The sequence below is a fragment of the Capsicum annuum genome, chromosome 3 (genome assembly GCF_002878395.1).
Source record: "Capsicum annuum cultivar UCD-10X-F1 chromosome 3, UCD10Xv1.1, whole genome shotgun sequence".
NCBI lineage: Eukaryota > Viridiplantae > Streptophyta > Magnoliopsida > Solanales > Solanaceae > Capsicum > Capsicum annuum.
In genome coordinates this window covers 246,565,046-246,591,095 of record NC_061113.1, presented here as the reverse complement: position 1 = coordinate 246,591,095, position 26,050 = coordinate 246,565,046, and the positions used below count along the sequence as shown (strand labels likewise).

General features: G+C 34.1%; 2 protein-coding genes across 7 annotated transcripts; both read right to left on the bottom strand.

Moving 5' to 3' along the window:
• Positions 1 to 9,423: 9,423 nt before the first annotated feature.
• Positions 9,424 to 18,283, bottom strand: LOC107862561. The gene is made up of 5 exons (XM_016708174.2): positions 17,780 to 18,283; positions 11,743 to 11,970; positions 11,439 to 11,523; positions 9,918 to 9,999; positions 9,424 to 9,820 (listed from the first exon to the last, which is right to left on the bottom strand). Exons 1-5 carry the CDS (start codon positions 17,780 to 17,782, stop codon positions 9,748 to 9,750), a joined length of 471 nt encoding a protein of 156 aa, XP_016563660.1. The 5' UTR covers positions 17,783 to 18,283; the 3' UTR covers positions 9,424 to 9,747.
• Positions 18,284 to 19,359: 1,076 nt separating this feature from the next.
• Positions 19,360 to 25,348, bottom strand: LOC107862562 (pentatricopeptide repeat-containing protein At1g80550, mitochondrial). Of its 6 annotated transcripts, none has more exons than XM_016708177.2 (4): positions 25,184 to 25,339; positions 22,424 to 22,592; positions 21,961 to 22,233; positions 19,360 to 21,335 (listed from the first exon to the last, which is right to left on the bottom strand). In XM_016708177.2, exon 4 carries the CDS (start codon positions 21,244 to 21,246, stop codon positions 19,825 to 19,827), a length of 1,422 nt encoding a protein of 473 aa, XP_016563663.1. In that variant the 5' UTR covers positions 21,247 to 21,335; positions 21,961 to 22,233; positions 22,424 to 22,592; positions 25,184 to 25,339; the 3' UTR covers positions 19,360 to 19,824. The 6 variants fall into 6 exon arrangements, with proteins under 6 accessions (XP_016563663.1, XP_047265651.1, XP_016563662.1 ...); XM_047409695.1 differs by having other exon boundaries at positions 21,991 to 22,233; XM_016708176.2 differs by lacking the exon at positions 21,961 to 22,233.
• Positions 25,349 to 26,050: the final 702 nt, after the last annotated feature.

The window sequence follows — 26,050 nt, the reverse complement described above, 5'->3', positions numbered from 1 at the left end:
ATAAATGCAAATATATGTAAATAAATAATGTAGTTTTATGCATTTTGTGCTATTTAACCACACATAATATAGTACGTACCAACCACCAATTTGTAGTCGTATTAAACTTGTTATCAGGGTAGGGACATTTCTTATCGTTAGCCTTTAGTAGTATTTATTGGACATTAACATCCACATAATATAGGATATTTTTTACACGCGCAGGAAAGAAAGAAACAATCAATTACACACCTTATATTCAAATCAACCAATAAACACATAACACGTTCATATTACATATATACACCTTTAATTTATCACTAATTATAGATTATTAATCAATAAGTATATACTCCCTCCGTTTCTATTTACTCATCACATTTTTAAGTTGTACATTTCTTAAGAAAAACATTAACTAAAAGGTAATTTAATAAAATTATTTTTATTTATTACTCATCTTAATTTATTTACTTTTTCTCTTTTTTGCACTGTGTTAATATCTTTTCATATTTATTACTAAGTGTAAAAATGGAAATAAACAACTTAAGATGATGCATTGATTTTGTGAATAAAAAGAATTAAGGAATATATATTTTTAATAAAGATGACAACTAATTAGGAAGGAGGGAGTGTTAAGTATCACTTGAATATGTTTCTTAACTACGATAAATTAAAGGGAAAGGTTATAAATAGCACTTCGGCTAAAATTATTGACACGAAAATGGTCATTGAATTTTAATTTTATGTTCTAGTTATTTGCTGAGAGCTTTATACAATATAAATATAAATTTAATACATATAAATATAGTTTCAATATGCATCTTATACATATACATAATTTATACAACAATGATAAAATTTTATGCACATCATTTTTAAGAAATTGCATATTCTATATAACAGTGGTACAATTTCTATTCATAAATTCATTGCTCTATTTCTTTTATGATCTATATCAGCATGATATATGGATTGTAGCAGTATGCTATATGAACTCTATCTGAACTACCTGACTAACTGTAAACACTTTTAAAGCAAACAACACTCATACTGATTAACCTTCTACTCTAATACATGTCCTCCACATCCTTCTACCTAAGGTCATATCCTCAGTAACCTGAAGATGAGTCATGTGTTGTCTAATCACCTCTCCGCAATATTTGTTTGACCGACCAATGCTTCCTTGTACCTACTATATCCAACCTCTCAAATCTCCTCATGACTGGGGTGTCTGCACCTCGCCTCTTCCCATGACAAATGATCTCAATCTCGCTTTCCTCATCTTGTTCACCACGAAGACCTTCCTAATCCTATTGCACCTAGTATGCCCACACATCCGCCTCAACATCCTCATTTCAGCAATATGCATCTTCTGAACATGATAGTTTTTGACTGGTCAACACTTAGCCCCACCTCTACCATTATGCATAAATTATTTGAAATTTTTCTTTTTAATTATTCAGTATTTAAAATTTACTAGCTCAATAATTTACATTTATACTCATAAAGTTCCTTAAAATGGAAGCGCTCATTATTAGGGGTTTCTCCGTTGATCATATGAATTCATATGATCCCGATAAACTTTTTTTTTGTTTCTCATCCGGTGTCCGGTACCCGCATTGGAGCCCGACTAATCCGGATTCGCGCCGGGTAGGGCCCCATTCGGGGGGTGAGTTTTCTCCATGCCCAGGGTCGAACCCTCGACCTCTGGTTACGGATGGAGCAGCCCCATCCGCTGCACCATAACCCATGTTGGTATGATCCCGATAAACTATTTGAAGTCAATCTTGAATCCTTTTCTTTTTAAGAAAAAGCCTAAAATTGTTCAACTAAATTTTGGGATAAGATTAATTACAATTTTGTTGAACAGACCACTAAATTGCATAACATTTTAGACCAAGCAAGTGCCATTTCTTTTTGTTATCGTTTCCTAAACTTTATTAAGTTTCATTAATTAAGTTGGATTATTGAATGCTTTCGTCAAGCAAAACCATTATATTCTTGGCTCTACTTTTGGAAGAATCTTCTCCCAAACGTATGTTTTGCTCCATAACAAATTATCAGTCAAAAAGTGATTAACGAAAAAACATTATTTTTTCAGAAAATTAGATGCACTAACATGATTTTCCATTCAATAGGAGTTTAATTAAAAGTAACGGTATGTTGGCTTTACTCGAAATAAAGCACTTTTTAATGTTGTTTTAATGGAGTAGTCATAAATTTGTTAAAAGTTTTGGGTATGATTGGAGAATTGTAGTTGTTAGATCACCACTTCATCTTTTAAAATTATTTTTTTTGAGAAATTTGACTAGCAAAGTAAAGAGATATTAGTGTGGAAATCAACAAGAATTATGGTGGGATGATTGTGATTTCTCTGTTTTTAATTGAAGATCTTAGATTTGAGTTGATCACAAGAATGCAAAAAATTCTATTAGAAATGCGGCTCTCAATAATGAACCTTGCTGGTCCCAGAGGTGGAGCTAGCCTAGTGGACGAACCATCTTCGACGAAAAACTATATTTATTAAAATATGGTTAAAATAATTTATATATATATATATATATTTAAATCCATTGAGTGAGTTTTTCTTCAGATTTTGAATTCTTTCAACATAAATCTTGGCTTCGCCTCCTGTTGGTTTGCTCTCAATAATGGACCTTTCTAATATGAGTAACCAATATGAGATGAGAAGCAAAAAAAATATTGCTAAGGAATGTTTGCATGCAACATCCTTGATACCAAAATCTTATGTGAAAATTGTAAATTAGTGGAGAGCCTATTTATTCTTTTAACTAATCTATAGCTTTTTCATTAAAATAATAATGCCTCCAATATGTTGTGTTGTGCTCGAGTTTAGCTTTAAAAAATCATACCAACTTGACTTTGTGTTTAATATCAATATCTAGTCCAATAATTGTTCACTACGATGTAGGTATTCAGAAGTTGGTTTGGTATATGATTTTTAGATATTTCAGATGTTTTTTGTATTCTATTCTTCAAAATATTATACCAGACCATATATACTTAATTAAATCTAGTATGGTTCAAGTTTTCTCCTTTAAAATCCAATTTATCTTTAAGAGGTAAAAAAAATTGCACAATAATAAAAAAAAATCTTTTGGAGTTTTCAGTATTCTATAGATGAATTAAAAAAAAAAAAAAGTTTGTTTGATCATGTATATACAGGTTCAATTTCAGTAAGTTTCGGTTAGTGTTCATTGTTGAGTGATCGAACTGAACTACTATTAATTTTGAAATAAATATAGATGGAAAATTAAAATTGCCGATTTTTTATTTCTTTATTTTTAAGTCAAAAGGTGGGAAAGTTGGAAAGCTATATATAATCTATATCTATAATCTATAATCTATAATCTATATCTATATCTATAATCTATAATCTATATCTATATCTATATCTATAATATATTAAAAGTGTGAAGACCCTTAGAAAAGTGATTTAAACTTTTTGCCCTTCATTAAAACACTTTTCTTTAGACAAAATTGTCTTTTCACTAATTTTATTAATTTATTATTTAATTATTTTTTATTATATTAACTAGACTTCCTAAAATATATGGGACTCCTAAAATATATGGTAGAATAATTAATTCATATTTTCTTTTTAATAGATTTCCTAAAATTTATGGGACTCTTAAAATATATGGTAGAAAAATTAATTAATATTTTTCTTTTTAATATTTGTAGACAAGTGATTTTGACCCTCCCCGAGTTTAATATATATGTTTTTCGATATTAAATATTTATATTTGGTCCGATATTATTTTAATTCTTATTTCATTTTAAGTTTTTGTTAAAAAGTAAATAATTAAATAAAGTTAATTTTAATATATTTTGTTTATATTTTATTCTAATTTTAAAAATAATATAAAAAAATTAAAAATAATTTTTCTAAAATTTTAATAAACTAATTAGTAGTTTTAATATTATTTTATTTATTTTGACTATTTATAAATTTTATTGTATTTTTCTTAAACATAATTTAATTAGTCATTATTATGTTTATTATTATTTTATTATTTCATTATTATTGTCTTCTATTTAAAAAGAAAGAAAAAATTAATTATTATTATATTTTAAAATTTAAAATGTCCCCTCCCCTTATCTGGTGATAAACTACTCCCCCTAGAAAAAGAAACTTTTCCCTCCAAAATCCTCCTATTTAAGGATTTCCTCGGATTTTTCAACGTACTTTTACACACTACAATATCAGATATCAAATAATCAGACAGAGCAAAAATCAGAGAAAAAAAAAAAACCTTCATACTATTCTATTCCTACAGATGCTGAATCAGACAACAACTATCGAGGAAACCAAGAACAAAAACATCAAAAGGAAAAGTAAGAGAACAAAACAAAAATACAGAAAAATAAAAGGAGATAATCAAGTTCGGTCTCCGTTTGAATTTTTGGTGACAATTTCTGACTTTATCACAGGTTTTATTCAATCATGTATCATTCATTTTGTAAATTTAATTATGAACTATGAATGAAAATGTTCATTATTTTGCATGTGTAGTTGATTGATCGTGTGAATTCTCTATGTTATATTATTCAATTTTGGAACAATTATATGTGTGTTGGATATTTTTTACAGTATGAGATATTGCTATGTTTTAAAATATGAACAAAGGGAAAGCGAAAAAAAAAAAAAAAAAAAGAAAGAAATAGTAGGGAGACTAGTATTTAAGTTGAAATTGACTTGCAGGGATAAAATTTAATTCTCATGCACCTTTATTTAAAATGTGAAATTTTTACTTTATTTGTTAATTAGTTATAATATTTGTGTCAGATAAAACTTTGCTTGCCAGTAAATTTGGAATTTTGACTAGTATTTTTAAGTTAAAAATGTTTGTTTATTTAATTATTTTATGAATCCTGAAATTTCTTATTTTATATGATTTTTGTTCGTCTTTGATTTCAATTGTTTAAACGAATTTTTGGTTGATTTTGATTAATTGATTTTTTATTTTTAATTATTTATTTAGAAAATAAAATTAGGGAATCAAGATTAGTATAATATGGTAGCTTCGTATATATATTTTTATTTATTTTATTTTGTTATTATTTTTTTATTATTATTAATTTTATTTTATTGTTACTAATAAAGTGCAATAATTATTTGTTAAACTAATTGATCGCTTTAAACAATTTTGTTAATATTAACAGCATTTCAAATAGGAAAAATCGTTACGAGTTTTGGATAGACTAATCAATGTCTTTAACGTTAGGTAAATTGTAGGCACATTTAAAATATTCGTTTCAATAAAGAATGCGGCGTGCGCACCTTTCTGAGATATTTAAAATTCAAGAATGCAATAATGCACCTTGGCAAATATTTTTTATATATAATTAACTTTTATCGATTTATTTAATATAAGAGATGTGGATAGATATTTTTGGTATAGTAAAATGTGCGAATTTAGGCGTTAACACAATTTATCAAAATAATTTAAGTCAGGATAAGTCATTGAAAACGACCGTGCTAGAACCACGGGACTCGAGGGATGCCTCACACCTTCCCCTCGGTCAACAGAATTCCTTATCCGGTCTTCTGTTTTCGCAGACCATATAAAAGAGTCATTTCCTTTTGACTAGGGATTTAAAAAGGTGACTTGGACACTATAACTCAATTTCAAGTGGCGACTCTGCAATAAATTAATTCCTATTCAAAACTATCACTTTAATTGAAAAAATCCTTCGACTCGAACCCTTTGGGCGAAAAAAGGGTGTGACAATATTCAATTAGAAAAATACTCCTAAATAAGACTTTATTAAGAAAATAATTCTATAAATATGGAGATATATATCTAAACATTTTTACAAAGTTTAGGAGCATATTTAACCTTTTTCCCTTTTTTTTTTTAAAACCAAATTGATGTTGTTATGAAATTGAAGCTCTTCCTGATATTTAGCAACCATAAGTAAGAGTCTTTTTTGTTTTTTTTTTGGTAAAATTCGTAATAGTTACTTAAAAGTAAAAGGCCATAAAGACTTGTTTTTTAAAAAAAATTAAGTAAAAAGACAAAGTTGAGCCAAAAAAGGAAAACATAAGCGTATGGTAAAAAAAATCTCAAATTTCTATTTGTATGATTTTAGTTTGTTTGGAACACATATTATTTTAATATTGATAATTATTTTAATTTACAGATGCTAGATGAATGTAAGTCGTCTTTGAAAATTTATGCAAGGTAAAGGTTAAGTTTAATTGTAATTTCGTAATATTTTTATTAGTTTGTTATTTTGTGGTAGTTTACAATTTGTAGATGAATCTCGATCGGCTTTGAAATTTTTTTTTTGTGTAAAATTTAAGTTTGATTGTATTGTTTTGATATCACTTTTATCGTATTATTTTGTTGCAGTTTACAGGCGATAGATAAATGTTGATCGGCTTTAAAGATTTTTTTTATGTAAAGGTTAGGTTTAGTTGTATTATTTTGATATTTCTATTATCATATTATTTTGTTATTGTTTACAGATGGGACTAGATTTAATTGTATTATTTTGATATATCTATCATTGTATTGTTTTGTTGCAATTTACAGATGGTAGATGAATGTCGATCGACTTTTAAAAATATTTTTGGTAAAGGTTAATTTTAATAAATAAATTCTCCATCTTTACATACTCAAAAGATATTAAATTTAATTATTATATTCATCATTATTATTTAAACAAATATCCTATTTAGTATAATGTTTGAACTCATCAAAATGAGATACACGCGCGAGGACTAAACAAACTATTTTTAAAGATAAGGAGGAACAACTAAACAAATTATTTTTAAAGATAAGGAGGAACAACTAAACAAATTGTTTTTTAATTAAAAGAATAAATGATAGATCAAGTCAAGAACAGTAATAAATCAAAGTAAGGTATATATAGTTGATGTGCTACTTTAATTTTTAGCAATAATTTAGTTCTTCATTTTGTTTTTCTTTAGGGAGGAAAAGGCAAATTTCCACTAAATTAATTCTGTCTTTGTGTGTGTATGGTGGGGGAGGGATTATGCATGTTCTTGATTAGATGGGGATTATGAAACAAATCCCAATTAGACTAAAATGGTCTAATTGGGATTTATGTTGTTTATCCAAAGTTTAATCACTAAAATGGTCCAAATTTTATATACTATAGTCTATAGTCTTCTTTTTCTTTCAACTAAGATTGGCCCATTTCAGTTTATTGCATGGCTTATTAGTTATTACCCTACAACTGGACGATGAATATATGAACTAATTAATGAAAGTTTGATAATTTGATATGTTTCATGTTTTAATATCGCGGTGTCTCGAGTCAGATTGTACGCATCTCAATTAGTTCATCATGTATCTATTACTTTCCACTAGAACACAGGGGCGGGTCTAGAATTTAAGGTTTATGAATTTTCCCATTAGATAGAAAAAATAAGAATCTCACACAATACCGAGTGGATTTGAATCCCCAACCAAAAGGTCAACAAAGCTTTAGTATGTTCCTTTTCTTCCGTGAGACCAAGAACAACTTCGTTTATGGATTTTCAACTTATAATTCTTATATATTTATTAGATTCTTCAATATAAATATAAGATTCGAACGAAAAGTTATTGGATTTCCTAGAACCCCACTCAGCTCCTGAACCCAACCCTGCTAGAACAGATACTAAATAACTAGAGATCGTCTAACTTTTTTTATCTCTATCAAAATTTGAATGCTTCATTGACAGATAGGTCACACGAAGAAGAGTGCCGATCGTATTATTTTTAATCGTGTTTAACGAAAAAGGACTAAAAACAAAACGAGGAAACAAAAGATAATATATCTTTTTCAGGTTGGTATATATGTAACTTCTTTTAGGTCTTTAATGTGCTTTCCTTCCAACTTTGATGTGTGCTTTTCTTCTTCTTATTGTATTTGTTAAACAAAATACTCCCTCCATTTCAAAATCAATGACCTATTTTTCTTTTTAATCCATTTAAAAAAGAATAATTTTTTTTTTTTGGCAATACTTTAATTTCAACTTTCCACATAACATGTTTAGAACCACAAGATTAAAGGACATTCTGGTACATTTGACATAACTTTAATTTAAAGCCACAAAATTCAAAAGTTATCTTTATTTTCTTAAACTTTGTGCATTCTTTTTTAAACGGAGGGAGTAATTAATTTGTGTAATACTTTGTCTTTTAATTAGCTTCTAGGAATGTTCTTCAATTCCAAGGTTAATGGTCTCGTTAACCTTTTTTACTTTCGGCTCTAAAGACACAATAATTGAATTTATTAATCAATAAATTTGTATGTTTTACAAAATGGTCTCTTTATTTTAAGTTAATTAGTATTTCTTTTTCACTTCCCCCACGTTTACAATAACTTTCTAATACATACAACCACAATGATTTCTTCTTCATTAGACAAAAAATAAAAGGGGAATTATGGGGATGTTCAACAAATCGGCATACAAGTTTCTATATTCTATTATCACGAAGAATTAACTTGAGTGGTTATTCATTTAACCGTTTATATTAAAAATAGAAGACAAACATATATTATACGTTTTTTTCTCATGATTCTTAACTCACTTTATTGACCACTAGGTGACACCCTTAGGTGCATAATAAGTGTATAGTTAGCGTATATTAATGTATAAATTCAAAAAGACTAAAATAAATTACTTAAAATCTTTCATAAGCAACATAGGTTGAATCAACAAAGAGAAAAAAAAAATCTATTTTTCTTGAGTGTAGTTTGCCAAATTACCAAATCTTGTTTATGTTTCATTGCATGGAATCTGCATATTTGTTCGTTTTTTCCCTCCAAATATGTGTAACAGTAGCCTTATTGGCTTCTTGCAAATACTTAAACATCTTTAATAATAGCAGTAAGAGGGTGAGACTGCATACGAAAGGGAAAAAAGTTATCAATCCCAACAGGTAAACTGAGTGAGACGAGAACTTCAGATCTCCGATTTTAGTCGAGTTGCACAAAAGCTAACCCGAAAAGCTAACCCGAAAACCGCAGCTATGGTATAGAGTGCACGTCCTGCTAAATATTATCAATCCATCAAAAGTTGGAAGGTGAAGGAATGCCACTTTTACCCATTTACTCTCTTTTATGGATCCAAACATACTGTTAGTTCAAATTTCAGATTCTTAAAGATTTTCCTTTTCATGAACCAATCATGGAAAAAGCTATTTATCAGATGCCCAAGAAAGAAAAGCAAACGTGAGGTTTATAAAGTGTGTGTACGACTCTCAACAATGATGAGATATTTGTGGCTTCATTTATAAACTTGTTCCATATACTATTTATAAGCCAACCTACCTAACAGAGAACAACAACATACCTCGTATAATCCTACAAAGTGGAGTCTTGAAGGGGTAGAGCGTACAGAAACATTACCTTCTGATAGACACTCGGCTCAGGGACTAACAGAGAGCAAGAGACAAGTACTAAATGATAGAGGTCTTTCATTCCCACTATTTTTGGGACATTCATAACTAGCAAGACTTAATTTTATACAAATGAGAATTGGAGAATGAACTGGTTGCTAACTTAGGATAACACACTTCTTACATTACCGTAGGATCAAGGATATTTCACAAGGAAAGGGAAATTGAGAGAGGGAGAATAGGGAAAGAGATATAAACTCCACAACACTGCAAAACTGCATCATTCTGCGCACCTTTTAATCGGTCTACTGAATTGAATCAAGCCTGGCCGTTTCATGAATTAAATGTGCAAAATCAGCGCGACTGCATGTTGACCGTGCAGTGATTAGTTTCCTTTATCACCTGTGTTAACAGGCTTTGGCAAGTGCATCGAAAGTTGTTTCTCCAACTCCACTAGACTGAAAAACCATAAAGACAAGAGGGAAGATTGTGTTGAAGTAAGCAAGCATCTTTGAAGATTGAATGAAACGAATTCAGGTGGAACAATTATCTTACATCTCATATTTACGCAAAGCTTCTGTTTGCTTTGCTTTATTGAGTTCACTCTCCTTAGGTACAGCGGTGCTCGCATTATAGTCTACAAAGTTGGATCAAAAAAACCCATCAGCAAGAGAATTGGCGAACGAGAACAAAGGCGGCATAATCAGGCACTTTCACGGAGGCAATCTTACCTGAGTTACTAAAAATATTCAATAGGAGAAGAAGAATAAGCATACTCATGCAGAACAGGTAGACTTGTGAGAAGGACTACAGAATGGACAAAACTTGCACCACGCCCCAACCCATACAGCCACACTCAATGAAACAACCCATTCCTACTGAACCCTCACTTAAATGGTACATGTCATTCCACAGTAGTGAAAATCAAGTCAGTTTTTCCGTGTCTGAGCAATAGATGGCAAATTAGATCAAATAGTATTCCCATCATCAAATGCTAGCTCAATTATTTTTCCATCCCCTCTGCCCAACACCCCCAAGAAAAAAGGTGCTAGATACGCGGAATTATATTTCAGTAAACCATCCACAAAGAAAAACCCCACAACCAGCTCTCTCATGTCAAAACACCAATACCAATTGACAAGATCAAAGCAGTGTCCTAACCCAAAAATGCAATTTGCATCTTAATTAAACCAAAAAGGATAAAAATAATTTAAACAAGAAAAAGAACGCCTCAAGAATCAACCGCCACCTAAGCAAGCAATATCTAACTTAAGTCATTCTTCAGGTGTCTGGAACAACATCAATGGTCTGCCACTGCCAACGACCCAACCATCGACTAAAAAGGCCAGACCCCCATAAACTTACTACTTTCACCATGTCCGTCTGTTCTACATAGCAGGGAAGGAACTCTCAAAACCAATTAATACTTCTGGTTCCGAATGTCAAACAATCCACAGGACCACCTCAAAGCACCTTATCACGTAACAGTTTTTCTAAAACCTAAAGTACTCATCATTCACACCCTCAAAGAACACTGCAGTTTCCATGAATAAAGTAAACTATGATTTCAAGAAAATAATCTAATTTCTAATATTTTAGCCAGTTCCTGACAAGAGGACGAGGTGGGAGACGTTCAATATGGCAATAATTATTAAGCATATACCTTAAACAATAAGGATCATGGAGAGTGATAAAAGAAATGTCACAATGGCCTGATGGACGTCTGGAGTACATGCAAACATGGAGAAGTACAAGCTAGTTGCAAAGGTAATTAAGCATAGATTCATCATTTAGGATAGATCTGCTTTTGAAGTAATTCAAAGATGTTAGTTGGTTCATGTATTAAGCAGGATCTCTGATTCGACAGGAATACTCTTCCAGCAATAACAATATAACAAACTCCTCGGTCCTGATTCATGAGTTTGAAACCACGGAATTAGATTCATATGAGCTTTTCTCCCTTGCACAAAAATATTCATTGTATACAAAAAGGTCTAGTACTGATTAATTATTCTAACGACTTAGAACGTGCTTACTCTTGTTATGCAACACATTCTATGTAACAACAGAATTCACCTGCAGTTTGAAGTGGAACAACTTTCTCCACATTTTCACTTGACTTGACTTCTAACACAGACACGGTTTTGGTGAATTGTGGTCCCTGCCAATGGAACAAATTGTCAATAGTAGGTTTTATGCTGAATAAAGCATGATATTTAGAGAATTAGAAGTTGACAATGCAGACACAAAAGCATGCATGATCAGACATACGGAATTACTGAATTCCTCTTTTATTCAGTGGAAGGAGAGATTGAGATACTGGAAACATGGCATTAATGCAGTACAGCCTACTCAACTTCCGATAAACCAGATATTATACCTTCTTCTTCTCCCTTCTCTTCAGAATTTTCATGTGGCATTTTTTTATGTAATGCATCAAATGGTAACGTGAATGCCTTGAATTTAATTGTTCTCTCACATCAGAATTCTCAGTAAGCCAGTCTATAATTTCTTTTGATTTAACCACCTCATCCGTGTCTAGAGTCTCTAACCAGGAATAAACAGGCATCCACTGATCAGTTCGTTGAAACCGATGATCAAAATTTTCCTGTCATGAAAGGATGCTAGGAATGAATTGCTAGTCATCTACCACAAAGTAATATATCGGTTGATGCCAAATTAAATCAAACATTGGGCAAGAACACTGTGCAAAGAACGCACTAAATATTCAAGTAACAATTAAACATGTACAGATTAAATGAATACTACAGTAACAATAAATTAAAACTTTCAACTGGGAACAATAGGTAGTTTTAGCATTATCACTCTGTTGGATATAGCTAAGTATAGCATTACTATTACAGGCCAATTTTGTAAATGCTCATTGACTATTCCACGGGTTACCAGTTACCTCCCACCAGTACAGGTGTTGGGTAACCGTAACTCTACCCACCAAGACTGAGGCAGAAGAAAAGAAATAGCCTAGTCCATTTTTGTTTCTGCTAGAATATGAACCTTGGTCCCCCAAGGCATTCATCGACTTCATTGACCAATAGGACACACACTTGGGGTGCTACAAGCTATATATGTATTCTGCCAATCTCTTTTAACTTAATAAACTACAAACACGTGCATCTTCCCAGAATAATACAAAAAAAAAAATCTGGAAAGCACACAAACAGAAATCGTGACTATACTGTATGAAGTGGTTTTGAAGTTTTTCTCTACAGAATATATTGTGGGGAGTATAATTGAAGTTTTTCACTACATACTTATCACCTATGGATCCTTGGCTGGGGGTCTATTGGAAACAACCTCTCTACTTCATCTGAGGTAGTGGTATGGACTGCATACACTTTACCCTCCCTAGATCCCACTTTGTGGGAATACACTGGGTATGTTGTTGTTGTATTTGTCCCCTATGGTATCTTTTCACTCAATTCACATTTACCGACCCACAAACAATCCATTTTAAACTCACTCATCTAGAGAGTTTGTCTAAACACATACACATTTAACCTGATTGGTAACTTTCAACCTGGGTAACCAATAAAGAGATTGTTGAAGTATAATATGACGACTACTTCACAAAAAACAAAGAAGCCGTGACCACTCGCAACCACATATATAGATGCGTATCTGGCAGGGCCAAGAATGCATAATCAACAAGAAGTGTGATTATAAAGGATTAACACAAGGAGAGATGTTGAAGGGGCTTCAGGCTGTTGAGTGAATGGAATCAAGAGTTTAAATTGGTTCTTAAATTCAGTCTAAGGACAGGTGCTGAGGAATTTTCTGGCTTGATGAGGCAGCACATTATGGTTTTCAGCACGTGCAGTCAGAAAAAGACATCCATGTGAAGTTAGGAGGATCTCATTCAAAAGCGGCAAGTTCAGGAAGTGCACCAAATGGAAGCAGCAGTAAGAGTGTGGTTGACTATCTTATATTGTGGGTCATGGACCAAAAGTTAATCCGACTGCCAATGTCAGCCAACAAAAGTAACTGACCAGAGACTCAGAACCTCTCAATAAGAAGCAAAGGTTTATGAGCCCCAGTACCATAAGCCTACAATTCAAATCAACGTCTAATTGATCGGATCATTTCATTCAATTCTCATGAGTGGGATAGGCCTCTTAACCGATATGATGTAAAGTGTAAGGCAATCAACAAAGCAACAAATTAACACAGAAGAAGAATTGAAAGAGAGAGATGGTTAACCAGAAGATTGATAAAAATAATAGGCACTTTAAAACGTCCTTTGATAATGAAAGCATGTTGATACAAGCCAAATGGGTGTCAACGCTTTTGATCACACAACTCGAGGCCGACACAATGAGGTCCAAGCCATGATCACCCTAAGGATTCAAGAATGCGCTTAAAGGACCTTCTTTGAGCTCCTAATTAAACAATCCCGTATTTGGAAGATAGCTTGGAGCCGAGGAAAGTCATGGCACAAGGAATAAAGAGAGCCCTTGTGGGTTATTTCCAAAATAGCCACTTTTGGGCTATTTTTGTAATAGGTTATTTGTGCAAAGGCAAATACTATAAATGCCTTAGACATTTTCATTTCCTTAGCTTTTGGATGAATTATGAATGATTATTCCTTTGTGAGATAGTGGCAAGCTTGGATTAGCTTGTTTTGATCTTTCGTTTAGAAACGTTGGTTGCTTGGGAATCCGATTCCCTTGTGGTCTATGTAAGAGCTAGGTGCTCGTAGGTAATCAATAAGGAAAGTCTTTGGGTTTGATACACCCTTTGGTTGCCCTTTTGTCATCTTCTTGTGTCTATCTATCTATCTTCTCTTCCTATCCATTACTTTATTGTTTCGTAGTCGTATCTTAGTTTAGTTTTCATTTTCATACTTTGTTCCCGTATCACATGTGAAGCCACAGTACCAAAGTGTTAGATTGTAAGAGTACCAAATAATGATCATGAGAACTTCAGCTACAATTTAACCATGCTAAAGCCCGATATAACCTCCTATGGACTATGACATTACAATGAGACAAAGCAAGCTGGAGGGAATGGTTAGTGTTCTTGAGAAGATCCTTGATTGAACCTAGGATGTAAAAACCCAAAGACATATGTTGATCTAAGAATCTAAAAGCAGGTTTGATTCAACCATTTGACTCAACAACGACGGAAAAAGAAAATACTCTAGATCATTGAAATATTAACTTGATTTATTTTTCTGATAATCGTGGTGTATGGGCCAAGTTTGCGCACACCTCGATTAATTTCAAAAGGTACCTGCTACCTCCCACTAGCACGGGAACCAAGTAATATTGTTCTCCAAGACTTGGACAGATGTAAAAAAATCACCTAATGCTATTATCTCAGTTGGGAATTGAACATGAAACCTTGTGGTTCTCAATCCATTACATGACCATTAAGTCACACCCTTGGTTGTAATATGAACATGATATTGACAACAACAACAACAACAACAAACCCAGTGTATTCCCACCTAGTGGGGTCTGGGGGGGTAAGATGTACGCAGTCCATACCTCTACCTCTGATGAAGTAGAAAGGCTGTTTCCGAAAGACCCCCGGCTCAAGGCACGAGATACCACACAAACACATAGTAAAGCACAGAAGCAGATTACATAACATAAATACGGCACCCATAAGGAATATAAAACAGAGGAAAGCAGAGGAAAGCACACAGATTCGTAATAAACATGGAACACGGAATACGGAATCATAACAGGAATAAAACCCCCACCAAGTAATTCCCTACACTAGCGACCCAAACTGGCCCTAATCCTCTGCCGTAATTCGCGTCTTCCAGACCTTCCTATCTAGGGTCATGTCCTCGGTGAACTGTAACTGTTCCATGTCCCGCCTAATCACCTCACCCCAGTACTTCTTCGGCCTACCCCTACCCTGCCTAAAACCATCCAACGCTAGCCTCTCACACCTACGGACCGGGGCATCCATGCCCCTCCTCTTCACGTGTCCGAACCATCTCAATCGTGTTTCCCGCATCTTGCACTCCACTGAAGTCACAGCAACCTTCTCCCGGATAGTCTCATTCCGAACTCTATCCCCTCTAGTCAGTCCACACATCCAGCGCAACATCCGCATTTCTGCCACCTTCATTTTTCGGATGTGGGAGTTCTTAACTGGCCAACACTCCGCTCCATACAGCAAGGCCGGGCAGACTACCACCCTGTAGAATTTGCCTTTAAGCTTGGGCGGCACCTTCTTATCACACAGCACCCCCGACGCGAGTTTCCACTTCATCCATCCCGCCCCAATACGGTGCGAGACATCCTCGTCAATCTCACCGTTACTCTGGATCACGGACCCGAGATACTTGAACTTATCCCTCTTACATACCTCCTGTGCTTCTAGCTTCACTACTACCTCATTCTCCCGCCTCACGTCATTAAACTTGCATTCCACATACTCTGTCTTGCTTCTGCTCACCCTGAACCCTTTAGACTCAAGAGTTTGCCTCCACACCTCTAATTTGTCATTCACACCCCCTCGAGTCTCATCTATCAGAACTACATCGTGTACAAAAAGCATACACCACGGCACCTCCCCTTGAATACGCCGCGTCAACACATCCATCACTAACGCAAACAAAAAGGGACTAAGAGTAGATACCTGATGCAATCCTGTCAGGATAGTGAAATGCTCTGAGTCTCCTCCCGCCGTCCTTACCTGGGTTTTCGCTCCCTCATACATATCCTTAATTACTCTGATATATGCCTGCGGTACTCCACTTACCTCCAAGCATCTCCAAAGCACCTCCCTGGGGACTTTGTCGTAAGCCTTTTCCAGGTCGATAAACACCATGTGCAGATCCTTCTTCCTTTCCCTATACTGCTCCACCAACCTCCGTACCAGGTGGATTGCCTCCGTCGTCGAGCGGCAGGGCATAAATCCGAACTGGTTTTCCGAAATAGACACTATCCGTCTCAGCCTCACCTCGACTACTCTCTCCCAGATCTTCATAGAGTGACTCAATAACTTAATCCCCTATAGTTATTGCAACTCTGAATGTCCCCCTTATTCTTATAGAAAGGGATCATGGTACTCCACCTCCACGCCTCGGGCATCTTTGCCGTCCTGAAGATTTCATTAAACAATCCAGTCAACCACCTTACACCAGCCTCTCCAACGAACTTCCAAAACTCCACCGGTATCTCATCCGGCCCCGTCGCCCTACCCCTTCGCATCCTGCGGACAACCTGTCTAACCTCTTCTACCTTAAAACGTCTACAATAGCTAAAATCCCGACCACGAACATAAATCAAGACCACGAAAGCAAATATAAAAAATAATAGTAAGAGATAACTTTTCTATTCCCGTCTTGGTACCAAAAAAAGATTACAGAAAAATCCACCTTTAGAGGAACAAATATTAAAATTTTGGACTAGATTGTATGCCATTGAGCCGGAGATCTATCAGAAACAGCCTCTCTACTTCTTCGGAGGTGGTGGTATGGACTGCGTACATTTTAACCTCCCCAGACCTCACTAGGTGGGAATGCACTGGGTATGTTGTTGTTGTATTGTATTCCGTTAGCATAGATACCACAAGGGTAGAAAGTAACACTCAAAGATCAAAATACTTCCAACGAGGGTAAAAGGTACACGAAGCCATTTGATATACATCACAAAATGACACTATTCGTTACGAACAAGAGCTGAAGAAGATTTTATAAGGCTAGTCAATTAAGGAGAAGAGAAGATTGAGGTAATCTCAACTAGGCAAGCGTCCACAGTGTCTTAAAAAGATAGCATATACATCCAGAGTGAAATTCCCAACTCCTTTGTTCATATACATAGCAATGCAGAAAAGGGGAAGACTTCTTCTTGGAAAAGGATTAAGCGCAAACCTAAAAGTAAAATTCAAGAAATATTGTTTTTGTTATAACCATGGTGTCCGGTTCACTTTAACATACCTCGACCAAGTCCACAGGAATGCCTACCACCTCCCACTAGCAACAGATGACAGGTAATTCTGTCTACCAAGACTAGTACAAATAGAAAGAAATCACCTTGGGATACCTACCACCTCCCACTAACAACAAATGACAGGTAACTCTGTCCACCAAGACACTAATACAAATGGAAAAAACTCACCTAGTGTCTTTTGTCTTTGCAGGATTTGAACCTGACACCTCATGATTCTCAACCCACTTCATCAACCACTAAGCCACACTATTGTGTTGTTAACTAAAGTTATCATGTCATCTTTACTTAGGAATCAACAAAAGTTATCAATCAAAGAAAGTAAAAAATAAGACTTCAATATCCACAATGAGCTACAACAGCACTACATATTTTTAAAAATGGGAAAGAAACACCATGTGTAATTTTAAAAACCAAAAAATTGCAAAAAAGAAAGAAAGTAATAACTAGAATAGAAAGATCAAATCTTTATTGAGATTAAAAGAATACCATTGTGCCTCCAATCGACTGACAAGTTGTTGTTGGTGTCCTTGTGTGTATATAATGATAATACACGCAGGTTGCCAAAAATCTTCAGCACAAGAAACTGCAAAAGCAAAAGCACTCTATTCTCCTCCTATGTTATTCTGTGTATCTACGAATTTTTACCTAATATCGAAAATAAGTTCTTATATGGAGTGTTTTTTTTTTTCAATAAAATTGTGCCCCTAATTACCAACTGTACACCTATACTTTTTTTTTACTTTTCACTCGATATCAATTTTTTTTTTTTGTTTTTTAAATGAAGCCCGACCCGTTGATTTTATTTGTCTATGCCTTTTATTTTCTACCTGACGCTTATATTAATTTTTATTTCACGGAAAATTTTTTTAGTTTAAATTATATTAATTTGACCCAATTTACAATATAAGTTCATCTCAAAAATTTTAAAAACACCTATTCTTTCTCAGTCACAAATAATACGACATGTTTGGATTTGTGTTTATGACAAGAGTTTAATAATTAGAAATATTTTACTTAACATTCATACTATTCTTCGAACCTCTGTAATAAATCTCATTAAAACAGATTATTTTTTTATATCGAAATATATCAATTAACTTCATCTAAGGTTTGATTTTAGATAACATCTTTCTTGATGAAACCCTTTTTAGTAACACGTCTAGGAGATTGTTTAGAATTCAATTTCTCATAAATTTGGTTCCCTTTTCATTATGCAACATGTGAATGTTACATATAAAGAAATATAACAAAAAATAGCTTCAATAAACAAGTTGAAGTAACAAAAATCTTACCTTTTAGACAAATTTAGAAATTTTAATCAGCATTCAGCACAAAAATAATTGAAAGAACCCTAGCTCAGTCGACATTTCTTATGACTATAAAAGAATCAGAGGGTCGAAACATTTGGAATGGATTTATTTCGCAATGTTAGTCGGGTCAAATGATGGATCGGGTTAAGTTAATTTAAATTAGGAGTAAATCCAGAGTGAGATAAAATAAAAACTAAAAATTACACAAACCCATAACTTAAGTTTCACTTATTATACAAAATCTCATCTCTCCAAACATATTACAAAAAATTCATTTTTCTCTAAAAATACATATATATAGCTTTATCAGGAAAAAGAAATTCCAAGGAATCCAAATGAATATGTCGGCCCTGTTATTTATATGAATCGGTTTTGTTACGTATATGTCGGTCATTTATGCATATGTCAGCCTTGTCATACTTGTTATGTATATGAATCGGCCTAGTTATATATATGTCGGCCTTGTCATATACAAAGGTTTCTATATATATGTCGGTTTTGTTATGTATATGAATCAGAAGAGAGAAGAGAGAGTAAAATAATTAAGGAAGTGGAGAGAGTGTAAATAATTCTAATAAGGTTGAGATTTATGTTATTTTTACTAATAAAAATCTACATGAGTGCCACGCACAAAATAAAGTTAAATATGTTCTAAAATTGAATGGAAAGGATTATTTTATTGTAAAAATATAATAAGGGGTAAATACAACTTATTTTCAGTAGCACAAAAATAAATTTCAACTACACCGTAAATTAGTTAAATAAAAAAATTATATATATTATATGTCTAAACTTGTTTATTAGTTCACTTAATTAATTTATTTATCACCAAACTAAGAAATACAACTGAAAAAAATAAAAGACATCCCAGTGCCCCCTTCAAGTACTTAATATATTTGATGTACACAACAATACACTCTGCCATTTAAGTTAAATGATTTGTTAATTAGTTTTAAGGAAAAATTGAGGTCGACAGCAGGCTTGTCGGATTTAGATGCCCAAGACCTGATACAATCCAACCATGAACATGTGTATGCATTCTGGTATCTTCGTAGAATGCTAGTTGATGAGGCATCACTTTCCGTACTTTGTAGACACGTACAAGAAGAGGATCACCTGCTGCCACCAAGCACAAGGATGACAAAGAACAGTTGAAGTTGAAGTTTAAGATGAGGTTTTTTACATCTCAACTATGCTGTCTCATGTGCAACCATAACAACCTCAGCTGCCTTCACAGTCAGAACTAGTCAACTTTGTCCCCAGTTCTACCCTCGGCTTAGCTGAAAGGCCCTTCCCTAACATCTCTTCATCATATTTGCGTGCCATATCAACCATACCCTTTTGCACCAAGGCATCGATTAGTGCATTGTAAGCAGACGCGTCTGGACTCAATCCCTGTTTTTCCATCTTTTCCCAAAGAATAAAGACCGGTCGAAGAAATCCCCATCTTCCAAATTTCCTCATAAGCATGACATAGGTGTCCATCCTAGGTCGCACTCCATTTTCAATCATTCTATCAAACAACTTGAGAATCTCTCTCGGCTTTTCAAGGCAACTAAAGACGCTGTTGTATGTAATGACATTAGGCTCGCAACCCCTGTGAGGCATTTGATTAAGAACTTTATACGCTTCTTTATACCTCCCATTTTCACACATAAGCTTGATGAGTGTGTTGTACGTAGAAACATTTGGTTTGCATCCCAACTCAATCATCTCTTGACAGAGCTTAGCTGCTACATCAACCCCATCTGAAATCCCAATAGCACGGATGACAGTATTATAAGCGATTACATCCAAGTCAATTCCTTTCTTCTTCATTTCTTTGTATAATTTTACAGCTTTCCATGGCTTTCCGCTTTTGCACTGTACATCCATGTAAATAGAGTACGAATACAGATCCTTTTCCACACCCCTTGTATCCATCTCTTCCCAAAACTGTCTACATTTACCCCACCAACTCATCTTGAACCACCCACGAAGAAGCATATTACATATTTTTGTGTCCACCTTAAAACATGAATACTTCCCATCATTCTTGTTCTTAGGGAAGCACAAGTCCTCGGCCTCTATCACATGCTTATACTCACATAAAGCATCAATTAAATTTGAAAATGAAACTTGATCTTTTAGATTAAACTCCTCCATCTTATCAAACATATCAATTGCTTCTTTTACCATATGAGCAGACACATAACGTTTGAACAACACTCGGAAAGTGGTGTGGTCAGGCATGGAGGATACACTTCTCATTTTCTCAATCAAATTCCAAGCTGCATCAAATTCAAAGAACTTGCCCAGAATGTCAATAAGCTGGTTGCAAGTTTGGCTGGTGTGATGGAAGCCACATTGCGTCTCGGCCCAGTTGAAGAACTCTAAAGCTTTTCTCCAGTCATTGTTGTAACAAGAGAGTGTTTCCAGCACGATGGTGGGGTTTAGGGGTTCAGAGAAAGCCCTATTAGAACTGGCGGAAAGATTGAGAAGTGGGGATGAATTTGGGTCATCATAGCTGGGAATGGAAGTGGGATTTAAGGGTTTGGAAGGCGTGGAGTGATAACAGTGACGGTGAAGCAAATTTTCAAATTGGACAAGACACAAAGAAGAAGGTAAGAAAGCTGAATATCGAGAAATAACTGACGAAAGCATTCTAGAAGAGTAGGAACTGGTTTTCGAATATAATCTGCAGTAACTATGTGGTGGGGTTGTTCACAGGACTGCAGGAGTTAATGATTGTCCTGTAAAGTAAATTACAATGATGAAAAAAATTATATTAGATTAGCATTACCACAGAAAGGATAATCTAAGAATTAAACATTCTGATTTTTCCAGTACTCTATAATGGAAGATTGCATATTGGAAAATATCTGTTTGCTCTTGACTTATTATTGGTGTATTACTTATAAATACTTGTAATAGGCAAATCAGAGAGGACCTAATCAATCTTACTGACAACATAATGAAACACATACACGAAAACAGAGGATCGTATTGAAGCATATATAATCTCTATGTAGGCCTGAAAACTTATATATCTAATATAACTGTTCATTCCATTACCGCTATTTAAGCCTGAAAACTCATGCACGTATACGGTCACAATATAAAAAAAAACTGCTTTACATGTTTATAAACGGAGTCCATTTCATATTTAGAGCAATGTAATTCAATTGCACATCTTCGAGTTGTAGGAGTATTATTAATTTTTTGGAAGTAAATGTTAAGATTATTACTTCCAAATCTGAGTAGTTGATTTTCTGTTTTGGAAAAACATGCTGCAGAATAATGGTTTTCAGTTAACATCGCCCATACATGTTTTACAGTAATAGTAGGTAACAGGCTTGATGAACAAGAAAGTTTTACTTCTTTAGTAAGAGTAGTCTGAAAAAATACATCCATGTGAAGTTGAATGGACAATGGCAGCAGCAGTAACGGTGTGTTGGACCATCTTATATTGCGCATCGATGGTATTGATGGTCAATTCCGATTATCAGCGTCAGCCCCCAAAACTAACTGATCAGGGCCTCTCGATAAGAAGCCAAGGTTTATGAGCCCCAGTACCACAGGCCTACAATTCGAATCTTAGTCTGAAAGATCGGATCGTTTCATCAAATCTTCTTGAGTGGGACAGACCTCCTAACCGATATGATGTAAAATGTAAAGCTATCAACAAACGAAACAAACTAGCAGAGAAGAGAGTTGAAAGACATAGTCGTAAACCAGAAACTTGAGAAATAATTTGGCACCTTAAAAACTTCCACTGAGAATGACCATATAGGAAGCTATAGACTGAAGTGTTAGATTAGGACTTAGGAGAGAAGCATACCCAGATCATGAAAATTCTGGCCACCATTTAAGTATGCTTAAGCCAGATATAGTCTCCTATGGACTCTGACACTACCATGAAGCACAGCAAGCTTGAGAGGGGTGTATCTCTCTTCTTGGAGAGGCTCCTTGATTGAGCCTTGAATGTACAACTCCAAAGATATGTGGATCTAGGAAACGCAGAAGCGGGCTTGATTCAATCATTTGAGCTATACAACATCAAAAAATGATCTAGATCTAGGAAATATAATCGTGATTTTCAATGAACAAATTCAAGACTGAGAGCAAGATATAAAAACAAACAGGATTTCACTTATTTTTCCCTTTTCTTGGTACCATGATATGTCACGGTATTATCTACATTTAAGAGGAACAGGGATAAAGACCTTGGACTATATTTTAGCCAGTGCATACACACCAGAAGGATTGGAAGAGACATCCAAAGTTGCCCTCAATAAGGATAAAGGTACCCAAGCCATCTGATTTATGACACCCAATGTAAGAACTCAATGAAGTGGCTGGGGCAGACGATGTGGAGCGATTTAATGACTTAAATTATCCGACTGTAGATTACGAGAAACTGAAAACTCGGGATTTTGATGAAGGAGGAGAATTTGAGGTATCACGATGTGGAAACTAGAGGTTTACTTCCTTAGTCAAGTACCTGATTAGAATGTGCACACTACATGTTTCATAAATTGGCTAGGTATAAAATCTAAACCTACATGTTTAAACATAGTACGGAGCATAAGAAGTCTAGGGCTTAAACTATTGGCTTTACATTTGCAGAGATCATTTAATAAGGAAACCAGCCATATGCATAAGCTTAACTAGTTAACTCAGAAATCAGGTAGGAATTAAATTGCATGATATGATTTAATGACCTGTTAAGTACATAATAGCTTGAATTGCTCAGACTCAACTCAGATTAAGATAATGTTGTCACATAATGCTTGGGAGAAGTGGCCAAGCTCCCCAAGTATGACCCAAGAAGGCCAAGGATAGCTAACCCCCACTTGCAGGTGCCAACTCGTTTAGATTTCAGCTCGAGAGAACTGCTCAACCTCCCGCATTGTAAACATCAGCGGGCTAGTGGTAGGTCATCTATTCGCACACTTGCAGGTACCGTTGTTTGTTAAATCCTTTTAGAATAAATGCTTTGAGTTAAATTCAGTTCCAATGCATATCTCAAATTTCATGGTTCAGTTTAAGCTTACAGATTTTAGTGTGAATTAAATGATTTCTTATGTTACGTCACGGCATTTCATTATAACTTTCTAGCCCCAAACTAGTCTTGTTCACCAGGTTGTCAAAGAGACTTACCAGTGTCAAAGAGACTTACCAGACACCCTATTGATGGTACTTAGCTCATTTGAGTCAGCTATATAGTGTGGCAAGTGTCAAGATTATAGGTAGAGACACACATGGCGAGAGGTAAACATTTTTAGATCCAGTTGGTGAATTTTGTTGACTCTTCCCAGCGGTAGCCAGTTTTTTTTTAACATGTGATATTTTAAACATTTAGATTATTCCATCAAACTGCCCCATAGGCCATATATTCAGATTGAATCTTTAAATCCTCGTGACTTGTAAATGGGTTTTACCGTTAGATTCTTTATTCATTTCAGATATATTAAATAAAACTTTTACCAGAGTTCATTTGTACGCTAAGTCCTATAACAACTTATAGCCAGCTGGAACAACAAGGTTCACTCGACGAGCAATACAAGTTGGTGCCAATCGCATTCCACCCCAGTTCGGGGATTGACATGATCTACGATTTATGAATAGCAAAATTCTTTATAAACAAGAAGCGAAGACAAGTTTGAGGTCAGGTAACTTCGTGTCTTTTGAGAAAAAGAGAGTGCGTATATCCTAAGTGATGAATCAAGATTTTAGAGGGAAATTCTCAATTCCTTAGTTTATCTGCAGAATGATGCATAATAAGACGACCTCCATTGCAACAGTCATGATTAGAATAGTGAACGAGAACAACAACAACATCATACCCAGTATAATGTCTGGGGAGGGTAGTGTATACATACCTTACTCTACCTCAGAGGTAGAGAGGTTGTTTCGATAGATCCTCGGCTAAGATATAGTGGAAGAGGAATAGAAAAAGAAAAAAGGATTCAATTATTCATTTAAGCCTAGTTCTTTACACAAATTGTACAGGTGAAATCAAGAAAATATTACTCCATTGTAATTAAACCTTACCTCTACCTCAGACGTAGAGAGGCTGTTTCGATAGATCCTCGGCTTAAGATATAGTGGAAGAGGAATAGAAAGAAAAAGAATTCAATTATTCATTTAAGCCTAGTTCTTTACACAAATTGTATAGGTAAAATCAAGAAAATATTACTCCATTCTAATTAAAAGGCATCATCTTCTCATACAAATTAACCACACCTAGAGACACAGTGAACATCAGTATATGTTTTATTCCATTCGTTAGTTAAATTAGCCATTACTACATTTAGACTAAATTCCTTAGTTAAATTAGCCACTACTACATTTAGACTCCCCGCCCCCCCCCCCCCCCCCCCCCCATGAAAACCAAGTGCAACCTACAACAAGAAAGTGAAATTACTTGCCCCCCCCTACCCTCCACCCCACCCCCACCCCCATGAAAACCAAGTGCAACCAACAACAAGAAAGTGAAATTACTTGCCCCCCACCCCCATGAAAACCAAGTCCAACCGACAACAAGAAAGTGAAATAAACAACAAAGATCAAAATTTTATTGATATTAGAAGAATACCATTGATCCACAAAGTGGAGGAGAAGCTGTTGGAGATTCCTCAGCAAACTGCAAATCAAAGAGAGCTGTTTTCTGGAGAACACTCTACTTCTGCTACTATTAGTGTTTTTTTCATTTTGATCCCTGACATATGTTTATTCTTATTATTTGCTTCCTTTACTTTTGTTTCTAGTGATTAGCACCCCAACATATGTCCTTTTATTAATTGTGCTCCATATTCTTTCGTTTCTAATGATTAGCACCTTAATTTTTGTTTTCTTACAAAACAATGGAAACTAATTTTTTTTCCTGAAGCTAGTCATCATCAGGGAGAAAATGGGAAATTAAAAATAAAATTTGAACAAATACGGTGTAAATTGTAGTTGACACCACACCACTTCTTATCAATAGGTAATTCCTTCAGAAAAAGAAATATATATGCATACTATAATTTTAATTTTTATGAAATTTTGATATTATATAACTCAAAAAATTCAAGGTAGAGGTGATATTTACATACACTTTATCCTCTTTAGGTTTGTGAAATTTCACTAAACATGTTATTATAATTATTAAATTTGAATACATACTTGAAATTGATTACCTAAACTTATATATACCGAAAATCTTTTAAAAGCTTTTATAACATGTTGAAAACAAAAGTTATTAATTAAAAAAAAAAAAAAAATGTATTTCCTTCGTTCGATTTTGTTTGTCACTTTTTGACATAACATATTTATTAAAAATAATTATTAATATAATTAATTTATTATATTATTTATATTAATTAATTTTTAAAGTAATATATTTTGAAAATGCTTTGAAGATAAATAATTAATGTTAAGAATAAAATAATAATATCAATTTTTTTCTAGATACAATAGAAAT

Bases quoted from the DNA above. Each gene is read 5' to 3' on its own strand.
- LOC107862561 (XM_016708174.2), bottom strand. The intron at 11,524-11,742 runs GTATAATATCTG...TTCCATTGGCAG, and splicing joins AGAGAAGGGAGAAGAAGAAG to GGACCACAATTCACCAAAAC. The intron at 9,821-9,917 runs GTAAGATAATTG...ATGGTTTTTCAG, and splicing joins GCTTTGCGTAAATATGAGAT to TCTAGTGGAGTTGGAGAAAC.
- LOC107862562 (XM_016708175.2), bottom strand. From the start codon at position 21,246: ATGCTTTCGTCAGTTATTTCTCGATATTCAGCTTTCTTACCTTCTTCT.